Source organism: Xenopus laevis, chromosome 3S (genome assembly GCF_017654675.1).
Source record: "Xenopus laevis strain J_2021 chromosome 3S, Xenopus_laevis_v10.1, whole genome shotgun sequence".
NCBI lineage: Eukaryota > Metazoa > Chordata > Amphibia > Anura > Pipidae > Xenopus > Xenopus laevis.
The window spans coordinates 105,325,911-105,351,384 of NC_054376.1; the positions used below are offsets into that span (position 1 = coordinate 105,325,911).

At 39.1% G+C, this 25,474-nt stretch overlaps 1 protein-coding gene across 1 annotated transcript in view; it reads left to right on the forward strand.

Moving 5' to 3' along the window:
- Nucleotides 1–1,410: 1,410 nt before the first annotated feature.
- Nucleotides 1,411–25,474, forward strand: part of neurl1b.S (neuralized E3 ubiquitin protein ligase 1B S homeolog) — a 57,632-nt gene continuing 33,568 nt past the window's right edge. The window contains exon 1 of the mRNA XM_018256141.2: nucleotides 1,411–1,680. Coding sequence (XP_018111630.1) covers nucleotides 1,650–1,680 — 31 coding nt within the window. The 5' untranslated portion in view covers nucleotides 1,411–1,649. The remainder of the gene's footprint in view (nucleotides 1,681–25,474) is intronic.

The window sequence follows — 25,474 nt, forward strand, 5'->3', positions numbered from 1 at the left end:
CAGGGGCCCACTCAAAAAACTTAGACCAGGGCAGCGTCGGACTAAGGGGGCCGAGGGGCGTACCTCTTTTTAGTGTATCAGCGCGACCTGCTTCATGGAGGGAGTGCAGGGAGCGGATCTGGGCCCAGATATCCGGAGGCCAGTGGGTCTTTTACCGGTGTCCTGCCGGCCCAATCCAATCCGGACCAGGGGCCGGCTCTCAGTGCTATTATTCTTCCTCTCCTCACTCAACTACTATTTTCTTAGTCTGTTCTCTTTACATACCATAATTAGGGGTTGCCACTTTTTCTATAAAAAATACCGGCCTTCCTATATTCATTGATGTCTTTACTTATTAAAGGAGAACTAAACCCTTAATTTAAAAAAGAACTACCCTACATAGATCCCCTCCTTGCTCCCCCCAGCCTAGCTGTTATCCCTGGTAAATGCCCCTTACTCTTTACTTACCCCTCTGTGGAGATTCAGGGCATCAGAGTTCACGGGCGCCATCTTCTTCACTCCGGTAATCTTCGGGAAGAGAGCGGCACATTGGCACATGCGCAGTTGGAGCAATCATCCATTTCACAACAACTGCGCATGTATCGAAAGTCACAGAAATTGCCCAAATCGCCGGAAGAAGACTCGAAGTGAAGAAGATGGCGCCTGTGAACTCCGATGCCCTGAATCTCCACAGAGGGGTAAGTAAAGGGTTAGGGGCATTTACCAGGGGTAACAGCTAGGCTGGTGGAAGCAGGGAAGGGGTCTATGTAGGTTAGGGGGTAGGGTTTTTTTAAATTAAGGGTTTAGTTCACCTTTAATAAGCCAGGCCGGTAAAATACCATCCAGGTGGCAACCCTAACTATGATCTATTATTCTATCTATTAAGCCTTTTTGTTCTCATTGAAATAGGGATTGACCATGAAATAGGCTAAAAGTTTAGCCACATGAGGGCCCACTGATGAGTGGTAGTTCTGAGGTATTTTGATACTCTTATCATTTGAGCCCTGGCTGTGAAAACTGACTTGGAGGCCAATGGGACCATGATATTATAATCCCCAAATAATGTCACGCTACAAGGCTCCGAAAATAAAGACTTTTTCATGTCAAAACTTTTGCGCTGAGGAGGAAACTCAAAAGGCGCCATGTTTGCGTTTAAAACGTGAGCTGGGAATTTATTCTGTAAAGTGTAACGAGTATCGCAACGTATTTCCATGGACATATACATTTATAAAGTCTTATGTATACATATATGTATGTTTGAGTTCCCCCATACTCGACCCCGCAGCTGACACACACACGCAGCCCCACTCCCCCGCTAAACCTCTTTTACTCATAATGACAGAGCTTGAGAGAGTCAGGCAGAGTTGAGTGATGGGCGTGTCACGCTTTACGAGGGGCGTATCCGGATTTCCAAGTCCCGCCCCGTAGTGCTTGAGCCGCTCAGGCTGTGGCTGTAGTTAGACGGCTTGGGGCTGCTGTGCCGTGAGGAGGGAGACTGAGACAAGGCTGCTGCTCGGCAGCCCCGGACTTATCAGCGCATCGTGCTAACACACAGTGGGAGCGGCCAGCATCATATACCTGAGAGCACAGGATTAAATGGACCTTCAGTGCCCGAAACTGGGTAGTGTGACACCTTCCAGCTGCTGTAGCCATTGGCATCAGATTGGAGCATGGGGAACACGGCGCACAAAACCTTACCAGGTGAGCAACGGCTAGTACTAGCCAACCTGGCACCCTGCTCAGTGTAGGAGTGTCACCATGCGGGTAACTGGCAGATAACAGTGGCAGTGCAACAGTATAAGAGTGGCAGTATAACAATATAAGAGTGGCAGTAAAAGAGTGGCAGTATAAAGCCATTGCATTGGATGAAAGAATGCTTTTAGGCACCTGTTTCATGTATTGAGTGATCACCAGCCTGTCATGCCGATACCCTGTTTCATTGGAACAAGACCCTACTGGTATGTGATAATTGCCAGGCAGCTATTGATTGGCTACAGCTCCATTCAGCAGGGCACAATAGCTCAGGTACAGGTGCCCATGTGATACATGCCCAGGCTTCTCAGGGCAGCCCATTGTGCCATGGTAAAGTTTGCCCGTCACCGTGTCTCCTGCCTTGTGAAAATAATGACCAACACTTACATTCTTTATTTAATCCATATCTTTCCAAAACCTGTAGTTTCTTATAATACTTTGGAGATGAATGGAGGGCTAGGGATGAATCGTGTACAAGTCACCAGGTGCTATTACAGGGTACGATTCAGAGTAGTAGTATTGCTACAGAACGCATTTTAGGACATCCTGCAGTGAAATACATCTCCTTCCTGCGATGTCCTATGCCTTCGGAATGCTGAATCGGTTGCTTTTTCCGTCACTCATCGTCCAAATCTGCAATCACACCTCCGTCATCTACCCTCCCTTCTCAGCTGTCAGTCAGAACTCCGCCCTCCATCCTCCGCCCTCTGTCCTCTGCCTTCCACCCTCAGTCCTCTTCCTTTTAGTCCTCTTCCTTCCACCCTCGCTTCTGAGCCCTCCACCCTCTTTCCTCAGCACTCCCCCCTCAGATCTCTCTTTTCAGCCGACAGTCTTATCCATAAGTTTCTAAAGTGGTGAGAGAGGGCAGAAGGAAGATGACTGAAAGAAGAGGACTGAGGGCGGAAGGCAGAGGAATGAGGGTGGAAGACAGATGACTTGAGGGAGGAGGATGGAGGGCTGAGGGTGGAGTTCATATGACTGATGGCTGAGAAGGGAGGGTAGATGACGGAGGTGTGACTGCAGATTTGGACGATGAGTGACGGTAAAAGTAACCAATGCGCCATTCCGAAGGCATAGGACATTGCAGGAAGGACAGGTATTTCGCTGCAGGATGTCCTAAAATGCATTCTGTAAGCACTGTTGCTGGGGTATCACTGCTTGTATCATTGCACATGTGAGTAACATCCCATGGTGCTGGATAAGTTGGCATCTATGTACAGTATCTCTAAATCTATCTATCATCTATCTATCATCTGTCATCTATCTGTCTATCATCTATCTCTGTCTCCCCTCTCCCTATCATCTGTCATTTATCTATCTATTTAGCTATCATCTATCTCTTTCTCCCCCCTTAGCGATCTATCTATCTTTCTATCTATCTATCTATCTACTCTTTCTATTCATTCATGTACATTTTGAACTAAATATGTTGTCTTTATATCTTCTCTATGTAACTGTATGGCTCATTGTCTGTCAGTACACAGGTACCATTGCAGTATTGCCTAGCTATAGCAATACATAACCAGTGTACATTTTCAGTCTGTTTTTATCTACATTTCCAGCTAGATCTATTGGTGAGCTACTTATATCTTTATATCTGTTCTCTATTAGTTTTGACTTTACTTGGGGTGTTAAACTTAATGTGTTATTTACTAAACCTCAAATTAGGCTTTTTGGGGCAGAAACTCAAAATTTCCATGGGAGAAAACAACTCTCATTTTTCGAGATTTATTATACCCCAATGCTGCAAACAGCCTGAATCCAAAATCAATGGGAGATATGCATATCCCAATCGGAAGTTATTGTGGTCTGTATTGGGTTTAAGCCTAACCCGATAACTTCTGAATTTTCAGGGCAAAGACCCCAAAAAAATTGAGAGATATGAGAGGAAAAAGTCAGAAGAAATCGTACTATTCAGGTTTCCATTCCATTTTATCAGTTTTTTTACCGATCCGATTTATTTGAGTTATTTTATAAATAAATAAGGCGAAATCGGCATGGGATTTTGGTCAAGCTTTTTTTTATTTGAATTAGGAGATAAATTAGGATTTTAGTAAATAACCGCCTTAAACGCCAGATAAACATCAACTACCAGCAACCCCTAACTGCCAAAGACTGTCATGGGATGCTGGGAATTGTAGTCCAACAACAGCAGAGGGCAGCAGTTGATACAATTAAGTGGTAAATAGATTTTTTGCAATATATTCGTTGTGGCAATATGTGTAAGCACAAGAGGCTTAAAATTAAACCTTTTAGGGGCCAGTTCTGGTTTGTAAGCCTGCAGTTCTGGAGTGGGGGGCTACTGAGCTGCAGCGAGTCCAAGTAGAATATTGTGAGAAAGAGATTTCATGGGGTTCTGCACATTATACATTTAGTTCCTGCGAAAAGAAACCTTTCCTGCAGCCTGGCAGTTGTCCTCTTCTTTCTACCTGGAGGGCTGGGTAGTTCCTGAGTTGGGAGATACATTATTCATTTTATAAAGAACCGTTCAGGGGTGAGAGTGGCATTATTTAAACTTTTTTTGTTGTTTTTCTCAACGGCTGTTTCCGTGTAGCCTGGTGTGTTGCTTTGTAACTCAGAGCACTGGTTGAAATCGTGTCTCTATCAGGAGTAATGAACAGGTGTTTCATGCAATCTCCAGACAAATAGTAAAATGCACATGCTCATTACGATTACAGGAAAATAGCTCAACTCACCCTGCCGGGGCTCTGGTTTTTATTTCACTTTTCCTTTATGATCCTTTTATCCCAATTGAGTTCCATCTCGAGTTTTCTTGTTATTGAAGAATGTAGGGAAAGTCCCTATTGTGTAAATCATGTGGCAGCAATTCCCTCTATTCATTTTGCTTTTGTGATTGTAATTATATAGGTTCCCAGTATCGCCCAGTCATAGCAGTCACTACCTGCTGCTGCCATTTGTAGGACTTTAGTTCATATTGAATGGCAGGTGTTTTGCACAGGGATACACTTTGCACATCACACAGTTAGAGACTGTGATTTTATGGAGTGTATTTGGTATTGTTTGGGAGAAATGTATTGGGGAATTTAACAAAGGCAGGAGTAACATTGCACTGGTGCATTAACCCATAACAACCAATCAGGTGTTTGCTTTCATTTATATAACTGCCGTAAACTAGGTCAGAGCTAGTTATGATTGGTTGCTGTGGTCTTGCACTTGTGCCTCTCTCAATAAGTTTTTTTTTCTCCAGTTAGAGAATTATGGCAATTTATTTGTTCATTCATTGGTCACTAAGGTCTTAATACTCTTCAGTACTATTCAGTGGAGCATAAATTGTACAATGCCCCGCCAGCCTGAGAATTTGACTTTATAGGAACTAAAGTTATTTTATTACATGCCTTCATATGGACCTTAAAATTCCCATTTCCTTTTAAGAATTGATTTTTGAACTGGATGCACATAGCTAGATAAAGTATATCCGTGGCATGCAACCACGAGACAAGATAGAACATCACATGATTTATGCCTTTGAATAGATTATTGCCCAGTGATTTATAAAATGGTAGAATTTAGGAGTTATGGATAGTTTTTTTTTACTCTATTTCATTTATGTTACAAACCATACATTATGGGGAGTATTTATAAAAATATTCTTCTCATTATTTTAAAAATATAAATTTGACTTGTGGTGAAAACCACACGTTTTTTGGATTTTTTATGGAAACCAGAGTCAAACAGCCCAAAACCCTGGAAAATCATGAAGGCAAAAAACATCTTCCAGTTGTAAAAGGGATATCTGCCATTGACTTTTGTGCTTATTTTTACTTGCTCTTCAAGTACAGACCTTCCCAATCAGATCCTGTGGCTTCTGAAAGTTGTGGTTTAACAATAGCCAAATAGTAACAGTGAGATAGCCCATAGTAACAGTGAGATAATAGTCTCTCCGAAGGGAGTGTGGCTGTGGAATATCAGGTATAGTAGGGAGTGATGGTGCCTATAGTAGCAGTGGCATAATAGTCTCTGGGAAGGGACTGGTTGTGGGATAGCAGGTATAGTAGGGAGAGATGGTGCCTATAGTAGCAGTGGGGATAATAATCTCTGGGGGGGGGAGAGACTGTTTCTGTGGGATAGCAGGTATAATAGGGAAAGGTGGTGCCTATATTAGCAGTTTGGATAACAACTGTGATTGGACCTTAACTTTGGGATAGCAGGTATTGTAGGGTGAGATGGTTACTATAGTATTAGGGAGTATAATAGTCTCTGGAAGGTACTGTGACTGTGGGATTTCAGGTATAGTAGGACAAGACAGCACAAACACTCAATATCTCAATATCATTGGCCAACTTGCATCTATTATTTTTGTTGAAGTATAACACTCTTTGGCTGGCAGTTGTAGATCTAGAACTAGGTTGGACAGTCATAAAGCCTTTTCACAGGGTCCCACCACCACAACAGATGGCTATGAGAGCTATACCTTGGACATTCCTGCGTGTTAGAGAACAGATTATTGTATCTTTCTGCTGAGGTTAAAAAGTAACTCATCTCAGTGAAAGGTGTGGGAGTTGTCACCTTTTACATGAGTACATGTTATAAAAATGGATACATAAACATGTCAGGGTAATATGAGCATACATTGTATTTACTTTAGAAAGGCACACAACCTATTTTATGGCTGCTGGGTGAATTTTTAATGGTTTTGTAAGGTTTTATGAAGCTGCAGCAGAACATACAGTATGTCATTACTTTTTTGTTGAACTAATTCTACTTACATTAAACATCATGGAAAATATGCTAGGATCCATGTCTGGAACATTTATCAGATAGAACTTCATGGTAGAGCACCACAGAGCAGAGATCTTCATCTCGGAAATGCTATTAAGTAGGGGACGGCATCTGCTTTGGACAACATTTCATTCTGTAAGAATTAGCTGTGTGCCTGGAAGGCTGGAGAGGGAACAGATGCAAGAGCAACTCAGCTGTCTTTGTCCAACACTTGGTACACAAGTGGTACAAGGGGAACAGCTGAGATGCCTAAATTGAATCAAGGCATAGACTTCCAGATAACGAGTTGCATGTTCCAGACATAATTACAGGGCAAACGATAATATCTGGATTGCACTTAGTACTGTACTAAAGAGGAACTACTCTTTAATTGATTTCCCCTAATAGACAGCAAGGTGCATGAGAAGATTTTATTTTATAATACCTTTTATAATACCTATTGTGCATAAGACTGGGAGCCTTTGTAAACTTGGCTTAAAGCATTCTCTTTTTGGAGTGCCAAAAAAACCCAGAATCTTGTATATATGACCAAAAGGATGTTGTTTTTGGCTGTCTTTGGAGAAAGCCTTTGAAGAAACAGGCAGTATGGCAGCTCTCATGGAGGGAATGTATTGTGCACAAAATAGGCGGCTTTATATTCTGCAATTTAAAAATATACTTTAACAAGCCCTTGTGAAATAAGAAAAAATATTGGGGCTGATTCACTAAAGGTCGATAAATTGAGTGTTATTTATAGCATGGCATAAAAAATGTATCACTTCTTATATATTTAGAATTAACGATCGATTCACTTAAAGTTTACTTTAAGAAGTAATATTTTTACGTTCATTTTAGCTGAATTGTGTTGTATTTTATAGCATGTGCGATATTTTAGGGCATTTGATATAGTCACACGTCATTAGTGCAATCTATAGCATTATAGACATTCGGGATACCACTAGCACAGTGATCCCCAACCAGTAGCTCGTGAGCAACATGTTGCTCTCCAACCCCTTGGAAGGTGCTCTCAAACCAGGTGCTTATTTTTGAATTTCAGGCTTGGAAGTTAGTTTTAAATGCATAAAAACCAAATATAGTGCCAAGCAGAGCCTTCTGTAGGCTACTAAAGGTAGTTATTCCTTAATGTACTGTTTTGTGCATTATTTAAGAAGCGTTATTTAAGGAACAATTCATCAAAGTATTTTCGCATGCGCTAATAGACATATCGCAAGCATTAATCCTACATTTCTGCACAACGGTATTCTAATTGCATTGTGATACTTATAGAATTAATCCTAAAGCATTATTCACTAGCATCTTTTAAGCGATAAAAGCATAAAATTGTGCGATAATTACTGTGAAATGTAACACCTCCAAGAAGTAGGCATTACTAAACAACATCAGATGGATTAACAGAGAAAGATGTAGTGAGGAGCTGTAGGGCAGCAATTAAAGACCTTTATGAGGAACTGGAACCTTACCTACCGCCACTTACACATTTTCATGATACCTTGGGCAAGTCCAGAATGCACTGCGTTCTGTGTCATATTATATTAAGTTTCCCAGGGAAAGGAATGACTAGAATACTGTAAAAAGAGACTTCTACTTCTGCTATGCAGGGGTTCCCAACCTTTTTTTACCCGTGAGCCACATTCAAATGTAAATAGAGTTGGGGAGCAACACAAGCATGAAAAAGTTCCTTGGGGTGCCAAATAAGGACTGTGATTGGCTATTTGATATCCCCTATGTGGACTGGCAGCCTACAGAAGGCTCTGCTTGGCACTATATTTGGTTTTTATGCATTTAAAACTAACTTCCAAGCCTGAAATTCAAAAATAAGCACCTGGTTTGAGAGCACCTTCCAAGGGGTTGGAGAGCAACATGTTGCTCACGAGCTACTGGTTGGGGATCACTGTGCTAGGATTAATTCTATAAGTATCACAATGCAATTAGAATACCGTTGTGCAGAAATGTAGGATTAATGCTTGCGATATGTCTATTAGCGCATGCGAAAATACTTTGATGAATTGTTCCTTAAATAACGCTTCTTAAATAATGCACAAAACAGTACATTAAGGAATAACTACCTTTAGTGGCCCTTAAATGTTGTAATATTGTATACGTTCACAAGCAGGTCCCTCTTCACCTTTGGTATCAACACTCTGTCATAGTGTAATTAAGAAAACCTTTTATGAATGGCTTATTAGAGAGAAGACCTGAGTTCTAGGCTTCTGTTCTAATGCTCTTAGGGACACAGGGTATAAGTAATTACAATAGGCACTAATAAGCCAGTGATGTATGCTTAAAATAGCGTCAAATTATTACCGTGGCTGTAAGTATCTTTCTGTAGCAACACACCAGCTTTAAAAAGCTTTGAACCCCCACCCAAGAATGTTTATATGAATCGAGTTTATGTGATCTTAGTAGTAAAATACAGAAAATCCCTGTGTCCCCAAAGATATGTATTATCTGCATATTTCTATTTATGCTTAAGAACGGGGGCTGCCAGATAGCTTCTACTACTGACGTATCCTGTGGCCCTTAGGCAACCACACAATAGCACATGTAGTGATTTTAGTTACACAGGAATGTTAAAGGAACAGTAGCACCAAAAAATAAAAATGTTTTAAAGTAATGAACATGTAATGTACTGTTGTGCTGCACTGGTACAAATAGTGTGTTTGCTTCAGAAACTCTTCTATAAATTATATAAACAAATTGCTGTGTAGCCAAGGGTCAGCCATTTAAAACTGAAAAAGGAGAAAATGCACAGGATACACAACAGATAACAAGTTCTGTAGTATACAATGGGATTCTTCAGAACGTATCTGTTATCTGCTGTGTATCCTGTGCTTCAATGGTTGCTGCCATGTCTACATAGCAGCTTGTAGTAGTAGGGTTTCTGAAGCAAACACACCAATTTTACCACTGCAGGATAACTACATTATATTGTCATTCCTTTAAAACACTTTAATTTTTTGATTTTACTGTTTCTTTAAAATAGCTACCTATGTTGAATGTCTTTGCTGAGGCAGGGCGCTGTGGGGGCTTCCATTAAAATATGCAGAGGAGAGATTTTATTATATAAATAACGTGTTTTTTCTGACTTAATGGAAGCAAATGGAAAATGACCCCTATGTACATACATGAAATATATATATATGAGTATTTTGTTTTAAATGTTGGTTGTTTTGGTCTGTCTCAAGATATTTTGTTGATTTAAGGTAACTGTGCATGACAACGTCAAACATCCTTGAGTTGTTTCTGCAGAAGTTCAGTGCTCCAGGGAACACGTGACTTTTTGAATTTTATAAAATGCACTTGCACATTAAAGAAAGAGGCATCTGCTCTGAAAAGCAGCCACATAATGAAAGCCTCTGGCAGATTGTCTTTGTGCAAGGATACTTGGAGTTGTCAGCTGACCCTTCAGCCGAATGTCTGCTCTTTTCTGCTTTTCCCCTGCTAACCCCTTGTATTGGGCCAAGACTCCCTGAAAGCAAGAATTTAACCATTCAGGTGCCTGCAGTTTCAAGGGCATTTATTTGAATTAGCACAGCACCAAACATAGATCAACAAAATTTCTTGTTGATAGAGGGACAATGTTATACCATATACATGCAACCTCTGGTTCTCCAGAAGTTATGAATAATTCCCAGCATCCCTCTGGGTTCTGAGAGTTGTCCCTCAACAATATCTTGCAGGTCGTATATTGCCCATGACTGATTCAGACCAAATCTTGCAGAGCTCATCATCAAAAACAAAATTGCATTTTATGGTATTGCAACCAATAGAAGATGCACAGGTGCTCCAAAGGTCCCAAAAATAGAAGATATTGTGTTTTAAAGGAGACATTTTGTGTAAAAATAGGAATGTACCATTATACTCATTTAGACATAGAAGAATTGTGCTTAAAAAAGTAGTATTTCAGGCTGATTTATTAAATATTTCTGCAAAACCCTAATAATTCCTCCCTTCTCTTCCACTTCCTGCTCTCTGAATTCCCAGGCTGTGCAGGGGAGCTGGTGGCTCTCAGCTCACTGCACTGTAGGACATGAACCAATCAGCAGCTAGCAGGACCTGATAGGAAACTGAAGCCTGTCTGTGCTTGTGTGACTGCAGGCTGTGATTGGCTGTCCTTCTCGTACTGGTAGGGACGGTTAGGACATGCCCACCCCTCATTTGAACGACAGACAGGGAACAGAGAACATCTATAGGGAGCTCCAATAAAGGGGCTATTTTTCAAGATAATATTAATTTGTAGCACCATGTAAAAGCAACACCAAATATTGCGTACAAAATTAGTTTTTTTCACTCATCCTATATGTCTCCTTTAAATGAAGTAGACGTGGTACTGGATTGTGCGCTTGCTTTACTGGGCATGGGAATCTTCTGTTTTTTTGTGTGTCTTTTTTTGTGAATATAAATATATATTGATTATTAAGAAACATATATTTCCATAGGAATTTTAGCAGTAGAACCTAGTAGGTACATTTGCTAATAAATATAATCTGGTTCTGCTTCTTGAACATTGTAAGGTAACACAGTGCCACTTACAACAGGCCATTAGTAGTACTGTAAGGGTGACCCTATCGTAAAAATGCTGATCAATTAAAAATGGCCAATGGCTGAACAATGGCAGAAGACACCCCCCCATGTAGTCCAAGTTGTCCTTTGTGCCAGTTTTCAACTTCCTCTGTCTCAGTTTTCAACTTAAAGGGGAAAAATGAAAATTTAATAAAAGCTTCATCCTACTGAAATAAGAAACTTTCTAAATATAATCAATTCTGCATTGTTTATGAAATATTCAAGTTTATATTTACTATTCCTCTCTCAGCATCCATTTCTCTTTATTCTGTCTTCATGCAGCAGTTGGGTGTCAGATGAATGATCCAATATATCTTATAGGGGGACTTGTTTCCTAGCAGATGTATTAGAGCTCACTCAAATAACTGATTCCAGTACAAACAAAATCTAACAAAATAACTGCCTTTTGCACAAATTCTGCATGTAGAGAGACAGGATTTCTGGTGATTTTAATAGAGTGAGCTCTAATACATCTTCTAGGCAAAAGGAGCCCCCCAATAAGATATATTGGATCATTCGTCTAACACCCAACTCCTGAATGAAGACAGAATGAGGAGAAACAGATGCTGATAGAGGAATAGTGAAGATAAACTTGATTATTTCATTAACAGTACAGAATTTTTAATTGATTGTATTCAGAAAGTTTCTTATTTCAGTGTGATAAAGCTAATATTAAATTTTCATTTTCGTGAAACAGAAGAGAAAAAGAGAAGAGAAAGGGCTCTTGTTTTAGCCTGTTTAGACCTAGGGCAATTAAAAATAAATCCTCTGACTTTTTTTAGACCCTTATCAATTACACATTCTGTGTTCAGTTCCTCTCCTATTTCTTTTTTAGTCACTGACCCTAAGAACCAGATACTGTATCTGTTAAAATGCCCAACTGAACAGCACTCAGAACCAAAAATGAGTGCATTTTAGAACAAACGTTTAAAAATAACCTGTCTTTTGTCATTGGGCAAGATAAAGACATTTATTTGTCTGACTTGTTGGATAAACACAGACCATCTTTCAAAAAGATGAACATTTTCTAGCTGAAAAGCTCAATAAAGGAAGCTAAGTGAGTGATACAAAACATGACCAAGGGCAAAAGAAAGAGAAGCACAACTAGACCTACAGAGGTTACAAATCCTGATGCGCTACTTGGGATAATGTTGCTTTAATGAATGCTTTGTATGGGATATTTGCTATTTCTCAAACCTTTAGAGCCTTTTAATGGATATCTTTTTATTGCCTGTAATTGGATAAAAATGGCTTGAACGCTGCATTTTTCCTTGTTACTCTAGTTGTTGTTATACTGTAGTCATGCCACATTCTACATTCATAAGAACCAGTATTAACAACATACTGTCCAGTCCTGACAGTACCAGCTAGTTATTACTACCAGCTGGGATTCCTGAAAGGGAAAGCAGGAACTGTCTCTCAATCCAAGGACATGCTACAGGTCTCTGAGAAGGAGCACAGAGGCCTGTGGCAAGTTATATATTGCAGGATGCAGCCTGCAACGTATAAACAATTGGCTGATTGTGGCCTTCTTCTGCAATTAGTGCACTGTCTCCTGCATTGTAGATGACCCCAGTTGTTTCAAAGTAGTGCCCTATGTCTTTTCCATTTTATTGAGACAAAACACATTTTCAGGGGCAGTATGTCATATTTAACAGTACCCTATTTCTGTAGCGCTATTGTTTTGACCACATTGGCCATATGTAGAAGTGTTTGCATCACATGAGGACACATTCCTCTTTTGTGATATGAGGAAGTGCCTGGAGGAAGATATGTTCCCTTACTATCTTACAGGAACATTACATAGCAATAAACCTTGTGGGAATATACTGATATGTATGTGTATATAAAGCTGCTTTTGATACACAGATGATCATGCATTGGCATAATTCCCATGTGTCTCCAGACTAAGTGGAACTGCTCCCAAAGCCCAATATGGAAAATGAGCTCTCTCCTTGTAATATAAGCTGTATGTGAGAGTCATACAGATCATATTTATATATGTATATTTAAATTATATAGTGCTGCTTATGCATATATACCATATACTGTATTAATAGGAGAAAAAAAAGAGACAAAAGAAGGAGGTCCCTATCCCGTAGAGGTTACAATCTAAGTATTGTATGTTTTTCTAGTTTTTTTTTCTAGCTCCTTAGTGTGCATTATAAGTCAGGTTACATTGATCAAGCTTGTTTTTAAAAGTCAACTCCTAATGTGTTTTATTGGTTTTGATTTTGTAATGCAATAATATAAAATATGAAATTCATAGAAAAATACACACATTTGCTAATGTGACAGTACATGTTATTGCTAAGGCATCTGAGGTCTTGTAGACTAAAATGTAAACACCTTTTTTTGCCATTTTTACCATATATATATATATATATATATATATATATATATATATATATATATATATATATATATATATATATATATAATGATGATGATGATTTGGGACAGATTAGAAAAAAAAACACCAACTTTCTATTCATTCCTATAGGATTTTTTGTAAGCATATATAGGTATGAGATCTGTTATCCAGGATGCTCGGGACCTGGTGATTTCCGGATAGTGGATCTTTCTGTATCTTCATACCTTAAGTCTATTAGAAAATCATGTAAACATTAAATAAACCCAATAGGTTGGTGTTGCTTCCAATAAGGATTAATTAAATCTAAGTTTGGATCAAGTACAAGCTATTGTTTTATTATTACAGAAAAAAGTAAATCATTTCTTAAATTTGGATAATTTGGATAAAAAGGAGTCTATGGGAGACGGTCATTCCGTAATTTGGAGTTTTTTGGAAAACAGGTTTCCGGATAACGGATCCCGTACCTGTAAATCAGTTGGTGAACTCTGTCCAAGTGGGGACGTAATTAAAAATCGCAAGCAATGTTTATTATTTAGCGCTGCTCGCATTGTAAAATCATTCACTGGCGAATATTATATCACTACATGAAGGTTAGCGTTAACACTTGCTCTGGAGTTTCGTTAAATACTTAGTTGCAAAATATGAGAAATTGTATAACATACATTGGGAATGTTTGCAAAAGCCATTTGCTAGCAGACTTTGCAAGTAAGTCATCATCGGTCAAAAAGGACGCAAACATGATCGCTAACATCCACAATGTTCTTTGTAAATGTTTTTTGCTCTAATGAAACATATTACATTCCCCATGAATGTGTTGTTTCTCCTTCTCTTCTACTAGGTTGTTTGTGTTTTCTTTCTCAGCGTCCTTTCTTACTATACATTACATGTTGGCCTGGCTGTTTAATGCATTAACAACTGGAAACATTAATATCTCTGCTAAGGCCAATGTTTGAGCATTTTTTGGCATAATTCATTTAGTGTGGTTTAGTCAGTATTATCGCATAAGACTTTATCCAGATTCTTTTTTTGTATAGAATATTTGTAAAAATCCCCGTGATTACTTGAAGCAATAATATATAATAACATCTTTCACATGTGTTTCTGTTTAAGCAGAACACCCCTCTCATAGCATTCAGATTGGTATTTGTGTATCAATAAACAAAGTCATTGTGGGGTTTAAATGACTTCACAATGAAGTCTAATGCAATACAAAGCCTAGAAATATTATCCTCCCTCCCCTCTGGATAAAAAATACATACTGTGAGTTTGTTTAGTATTGCATTCACTCAAGATTTGTGCTAGAAGCCACTGTTAATTGTTTCAGTTCAGTTGGTTTCAGATAGTTCACCAGAAATAAACACTTCTTCCAATTGTTGTCTATTTTCTATCTGTGACTGTTTTTCTAATATTGAAGTGTAAAGTTTAATTTTTCACCTTCTAAACCAGTTCTGGGAGGGGGACAATGACAATTCTTTAAAGGAGAACTAAACCCCCCACCACCACAAGCCCCCGTAAGCTTCAAGGCATTGCCCACCTCTCCCTCCCTCTCCGCGATGTGCTTTAGTGTAAGAAAAACCCCTTTAAAAAATGCTCACCCTTAAATGCAGAGAAACAGCTCTTGCGGATCTTTGTGTAGTCTTCGGGTCTCATCGCCAATTTGCGTATTCCCAGTTGAAGCTGATTCCTGACTTGGCCCAACTGCGCATGCGCCGGTAGGTTTTGTGACGGCGAAGAGACCCGAAGAATATGCGAATATCCTGAAGATTACGGCCAGGAACTCTGCTGCACTTCTCTTCATTTAAGGGATGGGAGGGGGGCAATGCCTGTAAACTTAGGGGGGCTTATGATAGGGTAGGATTTAGTTCTCCCTTAAAGGGGTGGGTCACCTTCAAGTTGACTTTTAGTATGTTATAGAATGTAAAATTCAAAGCAACTTTTCAATTGGTCTTCATTATTTATTTGTTAGTTTTTTTTTTATTATTTGCCTTCTTTTTCAGACTCTTTCCAGGTTTCAAATGGAGGTCACTGACCCTATCTAAAAAAAAAAACACAAATGCTCTGTAAGGCTACAAATGTATTGTTATTGCTATTTTTATTACTCTGACTTTCTATCCAGGCCTCTCCTATTCATATTCCAGTCTCTTATTCAAATCAATGCATGGTTACTGGGGTCATTAAAGGCAGCTGTTAGAATTGATACAATAGTTGCTAATATTCCACAGATGCTGCTGAGAAATGTATCAACTAATTGTATCAACTAAATGTAGCAAATTGTAACAGTTCAGATGCTCCTGGATCACGGAGCTGTCAGACTCAAACCCCAGAGACAGGAACATTAAACTTTAAACTTCAGTTTTGGGGAAGCAATTGAAAAAAGTCTTTGTCTGTGGTGAACTTATGTATCAAACTCAACTGACAAAAGTGTTTGGAAGGTGAACAACCCCTTTAACTGTAATAAGCCCATAAACAATCATCAATAGCATGTGCAAATCATAAAGCGTGTTCAGACTAACCCTGACCTGTATCTATATGCTCTACTATTGCCCTTCTGCAACAACAATTGTTCACTTGCCAAGATAATTTCTATAGAGATTTTGGGTTGCCTCAATGTGCCCATTATTACAGATGCTTGTACAGTCTGCATGCAGCATTGCTTTTTATGGATCAATTCCCTGTATTCTGGAGATTACACAAAGCAGCCATTTATCTCAACTGTCTTCTTATAAGCATTACAGAATGTGCATTTTATATGCACCAGTATTAAAGGCATGAGGTGGTAACTCAGTATAGGCAGGGTAACTCACTGCATATGTGTACACAAGACATATCTGGGTGTTGATGTGTATGAGAAATAGCATACAACCTATGCGTGGAAGTACACAAAAAGATCACTATGTAGTGTACCCTAAAGTCACCATTATGAAGCATCATGTAGAGGAAGTTGTTCTCTACAAAAGTCATCTGATTGGTGACTCCTGCAAACTATGGTTTGTGGGTAGGCTCTAAAAGGTGTCCATAGACGTTAAGATTTTTCTTTCCCAGACAAATCCGAGGAAACTTCGGACAAATCACGAGGAAACTTCGGGCGACTTCAGAAAACAAAGCGGTGCGTGTGCTTTAGCGCAGGCAACTTTTCATTATAGCGGACAGGAAGACACGCAAAGGCAGTTCGGGGAGATTGTCCCCCAGAAGGAGAGGCGATTAGTCGCCGGGCGACTAAATCTCCCCGAATCTGTCCGTGCAGGCCCGGATTTGCGGCAAGGCCGCATAGGCCCAGGCCTAGGGCGGCAAAGAAATAGGGGCGGCATGCCGCCCAGCCGCCGTTCAACTGCACCAGCTGCGCCGGCGTTTTTTGCGCTGGGAAGGCGGGCGCTAGGACCGCGCGGCCGCCTGGTCGGACCGCGCGGCCTAGGGGCGCGCAAAAGTTAAATCCGGCGCTGTGTCTGTGTGTCTCAAACCTTAGATCAGAAACTTGATGTTCTGTTCTTAGGAACTTCCCTTGCTTAGTTGACTTTCTCCATAAAAGAAGTATATTTTTTAACATGCCTCAGAAATTCCACTTCTTCTTTTAAGTGTGGTGAATAAAGTGTTTTATGGCTGTGTAAATTTGAAGTTAATCTGAGATTCATCCCGTTCATCTGCAATGATTTATCCGGGAATCCCTTCTGTAGCCTTTAACACCTTGTTTGCTAGACTTGCATCTCCCTTGCATGAAATATCCTTAGATTTTTCATTACATGCCTGGCTGCCCTAAGGCAATGCTACATCTGCCCCCAAAAAGATACTTTTTAACATCTGCTGAACTAGGGGTAGGCAGGGTAGGCACGTGCTTAGGGTGCTAAGTTTGGGGGGTGACAGGCACATTCCTTTCACTGCTGCCTACCCCTAGTCCGGCTAAGTGAGTTCCGCTTGTCTGCAGTCCTGTGCCTGTTTGTGAGCGTACATGAGGGGAGGGCGAACCTGAAGGGAGTGACGCGGCCGGTCAGCATGCGTGCCTCCCTGACTGGACCTGTGCTTAAATGCAGCTAAATCCCACTACAGGCAGTCCCCGGGTTACATACGAGATAGGGTCTGTAGGTTTGTTCTTAAGTTGAATTTGTATGTAATTTGAAACATATACATTTACTTATTACATGCTACAAGACAGATGATGTTTTTTCTTAAGATAGTATTTATTTTACCTTTCTGTGCTCTGCAGTAGACAACACACACCAGAGGGGATTGGGGCAGGTGGTTTATTAAAGCTAAATGCAAATAAAGGCCAAGCAAACCACAGTACATTACTGGAATGGCCTCTGTATGTAAGTGTGAATTATATGTCGGGTGTATGCAAGACTCCCTGCATATACTTTAGCTGGGTCGGCCACTGTACAAACATCAATCCAAGAACAACATTCTTATAGCCCTCTTTCTTATGGATCCCTCTTCTTGTCTATATCCCAACTCTCTGATGGTGCAGCATTCACTTATAACCTCCCCGAGCATACACAGTTGGCCTTCACCAGCAGTCCCTAGTCAGGGATCATGCCATGTGCCTCAGGTGGCTGGATTCAGGGATATTACAAATACAAAGCTGGTTAGGTAGGCACAAATAGCTGGGGCAGGAGAGCAGGGGGCTAGGCTTAGGGAACTGATCCAAACCAATTAAAAATCCTGAAAAGTCTGCATATTTTTTAATTGATGTATATTGCAAAGTTGCTTAAAATTATGTTTACTTTTCAAAAAGTGTAAGCTATGCTATTGGTTGCATACAGCAAACTTTACATCAATAAGTGCATTATTTGATGAGGGTCTTACCCTTTGAATGTGGACTTATTTGCAGCAAGTAACATTTATGTTGTGTTATTTTTCTAAAGAACAGTTTCCAGAGGAAACAACAAATTGGCTATGTATTCCTTTTAACTCTGAAAGAATTTATTTATTTTCCAAGAGCCCAAGATATATAAAATAGACCAGTAGATACTACCTGGTTTAAATTAGAGTCATAATAAGAAATAAACTGATTATCTTGATTTCATTACTTTGAAAAAACCAATGTTTAATTAAGGTTAAAAGTATACAGTTTGGCTCTACATTGGGTAAGAGAGCCATCTGGTCCATTTTGCATGTAGATTCTTATGTCTTGGTGGCCTCCTATACAGTGAAACCTCAATTTTGCATCCCTTAATTTTAAGTTTTCCCTTTATTTTACACTGTTTTTGTGGTTCCACCAATATATAATGCATAATACATTTTCCGGGATTTTACACCACTTTTTTCTGGTGCCCTGAGAATTCGAGAAATGAGGGTTCTAGATTATTTAAAGAAGAACTTCGGTTTTAGGATTTTGTCCAGTAAAACTCAACAGTGTTTAGTTTTCAAATGTGACCCCTTTAAAATATGGGGCTCTACTTATTTTGTTTGTGAACTGGCAAAGGCTGACTAGCAGCATGTCTAACAATAACACCATACAAGCTGTACATGGTATGTTACACAACAATTAAAAATTCTTTCAGGTTTTCTTGTGAAGACTTACTCATTAATACCTTGGTTAGGCACATGTTTAGAAGAAAACAAGATGTGACCTTTCCTAGTGTATGCATCACAAAACAATGACCAGCTGCAATCCTTCCTTTGTGCTATATAAGGCGTATAAAAGAATAGCACGGCTTTGTTATGAGAGGGTGGTTCCCCTTGTAGGACTGGTGGCATTGTTGATAGTTCAAGTGTATTATAAACAGTACATTATCTAGTACTCTATGCCAGAGCAGGTTTAGTCATCGTGTGATGGTTATGATATATGGAAACAATGAGCACATACAGTCGTTCCTTAAGACATACAAAGATTTTTCTAAACAGACTTTTTGTCAAAACTTTGAAAATGGTAAAACTTTCCAATGGTGCATAAACATTAAGACATATATAAAGTCATATTTCACACTGAAAATAAATGTTGTAAGACTATATCAAAAGCCTTTTCCCAATCTCTGCTGGTTCATCCTTTCAAGAACCAAAGAAATAGCTTCCTTCAGTATCTACTCTATTAACAATAAGCATTGACTAAAGCTGGCCATAGATGTTGAGATTTTTAAAAGATCAGATCCTGATCGTGAGACCAAGATCTTCTCAGAACGATCGTACGATCGTACGAATTTACCATCAACTAAAAAGACCAATTTGCCAGGAAAACAAAGGGGAGCTGCCTGCTTGGCCCTGCAAACATAGATAGATTGCACTAGGACCGACAAAGATTTTTTGACCTGGCCGATCAATTTCCCGACAGATGTCGGCAGAAAAATCGTAAGATGTACGATCGTTCGAATCCCACTAACCGCACGATAATTTCGAAGGATTGGTCGGGCTTCCCTAAAATCGGTCGTTCGGCAAGAAGAATTGTCGCATCTATGGAGAGCTTAAGGGACATGACGTTCCAATTGGATCCTCTCAGAATGTATTTACCCTGTTAACCCCTTCACTTTTAATCCAATTACTTTTTTTTAGCCAATTCATCTTCATAGGCACAGCTCTTCTTATCAAAGAAGGTTGTGTTCTGCTTAAGTGCAAGAGAAGGTTCTCCATGTGCTGCACTTTGGTTCCTAAAAATAAATTGTCAGTGTCCATTTCCAAAATGACCAGTTTTGTACTTCAACCTGAGAAGCCTGTTCAAAAGATGCCCTTTGTGACATTGTGCGTGGTTAGATATATATAACATGTTTAGTGACAGCTGCAAATGCATATGGTAGAGCAATGAAGGCAACCGTTGTGTAGCCACTCGTTCACATCTGCCATTTGCTTTGAAATACATACTGTGTTGTGCTTCGGTGTACATTGGTTAGCTTAGGTTTTGATGGTTCTCTCCTATTTTGGATTTTCAAGCAGAGCATGTCCAAAATAGAACACAATCAAGTTTATATATAGATTTCATTTTATTCCGTTTACTTTCGTTAAATGTAAATAACGTGAAAATGTAATGTTCTCACTGCATTAAAATGACACTGGTATGATGCAATTTATATGCAAAATAAATGGTTTACTCAATAAAGTAACAGCATTGTATATTGGCATGGCCACAAAAACAGTGTATGGTGTGTGCATACCATCAAGCAGAGGTATGTGGTTTTTATGAGTGGTGTTACTGCGGGGTGGATGCTCCAGGCCACACATAGAAACAGTAACCAAGGGCAAAATCAACAATATGGCTAAAAGGAGCTTGTGTGCATATGCAGAATCAGTAAAGGAATGTCATCCCATCCTTACGAGGGCATAGTTCATTGGTGGCATAGGACATTCCTTCCCTTAATGTTTAGATTTTGCCCCATATTAGTGGAAAGCCATGCTGCTTATATCAGCAAGAGCAGTTCAATATATTTATGATGTCTACAGCAAATAAGAAAAACCTACTGTTATCCATTATGACATCACCCCCCCTCCAAAGAAAATACGTTTTTGAGTATTACTACTTGCCTAATCTCTATTTTTCACAGAGATAGACTGGCTATTCCTACTATATGTGAGTTTGCTTTTGCCAACAACCCCACCTTAACTGACTTAAATTAAAAAAATGTAGGCCATCTCGATTTAAAAGTAAATAAAAGCAGCAATGACACATAATATGCTTTTCCTCTCTTTGTTGCCGTAGGGAAAGGCGTTGGTATATTTAGAACATGCATATAATGTTAAGCCTTTGATCCTTCATCATTCTCAGTGCCAGGTTCATTCTCCATGAAACCCAGTGTGCAATGGGATGAGCCCCTTCCTTTTCTTTTTAAATCTAAACATTTTTTTCCAAAGCATCATTTGGGATATAGCAAGGAAACTGTCGACATCCTGAGCTGCTGCATTTTTTTTTAAATTCCGCATAATTCCTCCTGAAACCGGCAGCCATACTATGGAGATATGTTGGTCAGGCTATTGCCATTCTTTGCTGTCACTTGCATAGACCTTCTCACCACAAACAGTTGACTTTGTAGAACATTGTACAAACGTTCTGTTTAATTCTATATAGATCTAGAAGCATTCAAATGAAAGTCTTTATGAGGAAATCTATAGAAACCATGAGGTGACTTGCTTTGAGGAAAAGGAAACAATCTAACCATGCAGGCAGAAAAATAAGTAATTCAAGCCTTTTATTTAAAAAAAAAGCAAATATGTTGTTAAATGTCCTTGCTTACATTATTTGTATTCACCACAGTGTATACAGTAATACCACAGAATTTTCGAAGTTACGTTGATATGTGCATGGAGATTTAGAGTATCTCCCTCATGGCATTCATACGTTGCTGTTATACAGTAAAGTAAAGTATTTCCCCCTACAAATATTGAAACCTATTCTACACTTGTATAATAAAGCGAAAGCTGCTTTTATACATGCAACAAAGTGGCCAAACGCCCATTCATCTGGAAATTTGGGGTTGTGGATCCAGAGGCTGAATACAGGGAGGCCAGTCAAAACAACAGAGCCATTAAAAGTTCCTTCAGAAGAATTCCAACCTTTTCTGTTTTCAGAGAGTCTAGGACAAAAACCCTAACGAATAGAATGTATATAAGAATAAATCTGTCTTGCAGTCAAGTCAAGTCAAATCAAGTGGATTTTATTGTCATTTCAGCCATATACAGTAATACAGTACATAGTAGAAACAAAATAACGTTCCTCCAGAACCCATGGTGCTACACATAAGACTATATGAGGTATATCAAGTGTGTATATTCTTCTTCTTCTATATCTTCATAGATTTTGTTTCTCCTAGTTCATATCTATTTATTAAAATTCCTATACTTTAGTCTAGGTTTTCTAACAAATTCTTCTGACAAGCCTGTTCTTATAGCATGGCTCCTAGTAAAGCAAACACGATTTCCCTTTAGGCCTGCAGAAAATCCCACACCCCAGTATGGGGGCTACTACTTCAAGGTGGTGCCGACATAATGTAGAAATTCAGGTTTTGCCAGCTATCACTTTTTTTTTTCCTGCTCCAGCGTATGAATTGCTCAATCTTGTTGCTATTGGAGATACAGGGATACAGAACAATGGTCTAACACGTTTGTGTGCTGCAGGATGAAAAAATGAAAGATTATATGTACAGGGATGATATAAGCAGAGAAAAAAAAGAAATCTTTTCTCGTCAATGCATCAGGCTAGTAACCATGTGACTACCAAGTCGTTTATTTGTCTTGGTTGGTTAATTACAATCAGAAAGATACTTTCATGTAAGAAAATATTTTATATGATGTTTGTTTTCATTTATTTAATTTACTTATGTATTTGATATTTTATGTTTTTTTGAAGTTATGAAGCTCTGCCTAGATTTATAATCTAATAATAAGACGTGGTATTGCTTAGATACGAGAGAAGGACAGGAAGTGTGAAAAATAACAGGGCTAATTATCACCATGTTACCGCATAAATCTGTTAGCAGAAGATATGTACCCTAAAGGTTCTATACTGGAGATAGGCAACCAAATTAAGTGGCTAATTATCGTCATGTTACCGCAAAAAATCTGTTAGCTGAAGATCTGCACCCCAAAGGTTTTGTACTGGAGATACACAACCATTACCATGCCTGGGAGCAATCCGAATCCCAAGACCTACCCCACAATAACTGGTCTGCAACAGGATTCCATTATTTTTTCTACATGCCAACACTGTATCTGTATTGTCAAGCCTACAACACAACCAAACCACCTATTTTCTGTAATAACTGTAGATAACGTGATTGACAATTGCTGTAGCCGGCTAGATAAATAGATAAGTTCTGTAAGTCTGAACATATACGTTCCTATTCTGGAAGCTTTATTGGCTCTTATGTATCCCACTCTTAAGTCTTCATTTAGACAAGTTTCTTTATCAATTTTGTTTCGTGACCCCCCAAAACTTAATAATAGGCACCAGGGATGTATGAGCTATGTTGGGCCCTTTTTGGGATTCTAATGTCCATATATTTTATACTTTATTGATAATGATGCTTTATTTTTGAATACTGACTTTTTAGCCGTTTTTGACATCCCTGTAGTTTCTCTTGTTATGGTCGCAATACATGGTCTCAGCATGGACAGCCACTATGTAGAATACATGCAATATATTGCTAACACTAGCATCCCATCCATGCATACAATGGTATATTGGTGTTGTATCTGTATTGTACTTCCATTGGTGAAGATCACTATCTGTTTTATGTTGTCTCACACATTTTGTTTTGAAAAACCTCCCTGCTTGGCCGCATATGAAGGAGTTTGTAATACAGCCATTAAGACTGATTTACTTAGGCCATTGTCACTCAGGGCTATTGACTGACACCAGCTGCATTTGGTTCCAATGTCTGTGTGCTTTTGTACATCTCATGAGATTGATTGTGGCTTGATATTGCAGAAGTTCCTATTCTCTGCCAAAAGTCTTTTGGAAATCTATTCCAAGAATTGAACCTAAGCTGAATAAACCCTTAACCTCAAACTGTTGAAGTAGAAATGGTGATGTTAGAATAATTTATACAGCATCTGCAATATCCACTTAATGGCACATTGACTTTTTTCAGTCACTGTTTGGCAGAGTGTATTTATTATACCCGTTGGTTCACAGCCCATCAGATGTGCAGCTTGTGCCAAGGCGAGGGATCGCCTGGTATTGCTAATAGATTGCTTACTCTTGTCACCATGAGATTGTTTGCTCAGCCTTTCAAGCTCTTGCCTGGCATGTGAACCAGGCAGCAGAATAAAGAATGAATATACTGACAGACGGAAAAGGGCAGGACATGGGTAAATTATTGAGAGGCCACCCTCGTGGAAAGTTACATGCAGGAAAGCATCTGCCAAAAATCTCTTTGTCCTGTGCTGTTTGAACAAGGCCAGCCAATAAATTTGTGTTGGATTTGTGCCACCCTGCCTTTCTCATCGAGCAGCCGTCCTTAGCTGTCCTATGTTCACACTGTATACTTAGGCTTGCCATCTCATCTCATTAAACCTGAATGCCTAAAAAATCCAAATGCTCACTGTCAAAAGTGTATGCATACCTGTAGAAACAGGGTTCCTGCTTTAAAATTGTAGTCCTTTAAAAATAAAAACTCCACAATTTTTATATCTGATTAATAATAAAAAGTTGCCTGGTATGATGTAAATCAGGACAGTCTGCATTAAATACCTCTGCTAATTTTATGGGTGTTCAGCTTCCTTGTATCATAGACAACTTGTTCCCCACTCACATGAATGGAACATGTCTGAAGACTGGCAAGGTCTACTTGGATGGCCATGGTTCTCCCTAGAAGTCTTCTGTTCCTCTAGGAAGCACTACAATGAAATTCTCTCTGGAAAGATAATCTTTATTCTCACGTTATGCTCAGATTGTTCATTCTAACCCTAATAACGAAACTGCCCAAGCAGTTCCAGTTTTCTACGTTAACATTTCGGTTTGACTTATAAGTGCATTATGGAGTATCTGAAATACTCCTTTTAAGTGTAACAGGATACAAACACAGACTGTATGGTAAATGTAAGTGATGGGAATGAGGCTGTAATATTCCACATAGAGGGTTCATATTTATTTATACGTGCAGATTAGCGTGGGGAAATGGAGGGGGCTTGTAGAGCACATATTTTTTCGTTTAAGGAAAATTAGCTATGAGCATATACTGCCTCATTTTCATTGTTGTTAAAAACAGACTTCTTCAATTGTGCTGGAAACATTCATTGTACAGATTCAGGCTGGACTAAAACAACAGAATATTATGTGGGTTTTTTTTTTTTTTTAAATTGCCAGATTCTCTTGCATTTTGTGTGCAACAATATGCAGGGATAATTTTCTCCAGGGTCAGGAGGATTGTCAACCTGGTTTTGTGTAGTCTTATTCTTTCCAAAATATTGGTCTTAAACCTACTGCTTTACTCATGATTTTCCAGACCTGAATGATCCTTATATTTAAACTAGGAAAATGTTTTAAGCTTGTTTGTTTTGAGCTGCTATACAAACACTTTAAGAAGAGTTGTTGCCCAAAAGCAGAAACATTCTCACATCCAACCAAAAATGGCACCCACGTGCCAGAAGCAGAGTAGCTCCCCTTTGATTATAATGGCAAGCAACTTTTCCTAATTCTGGCCATATTTT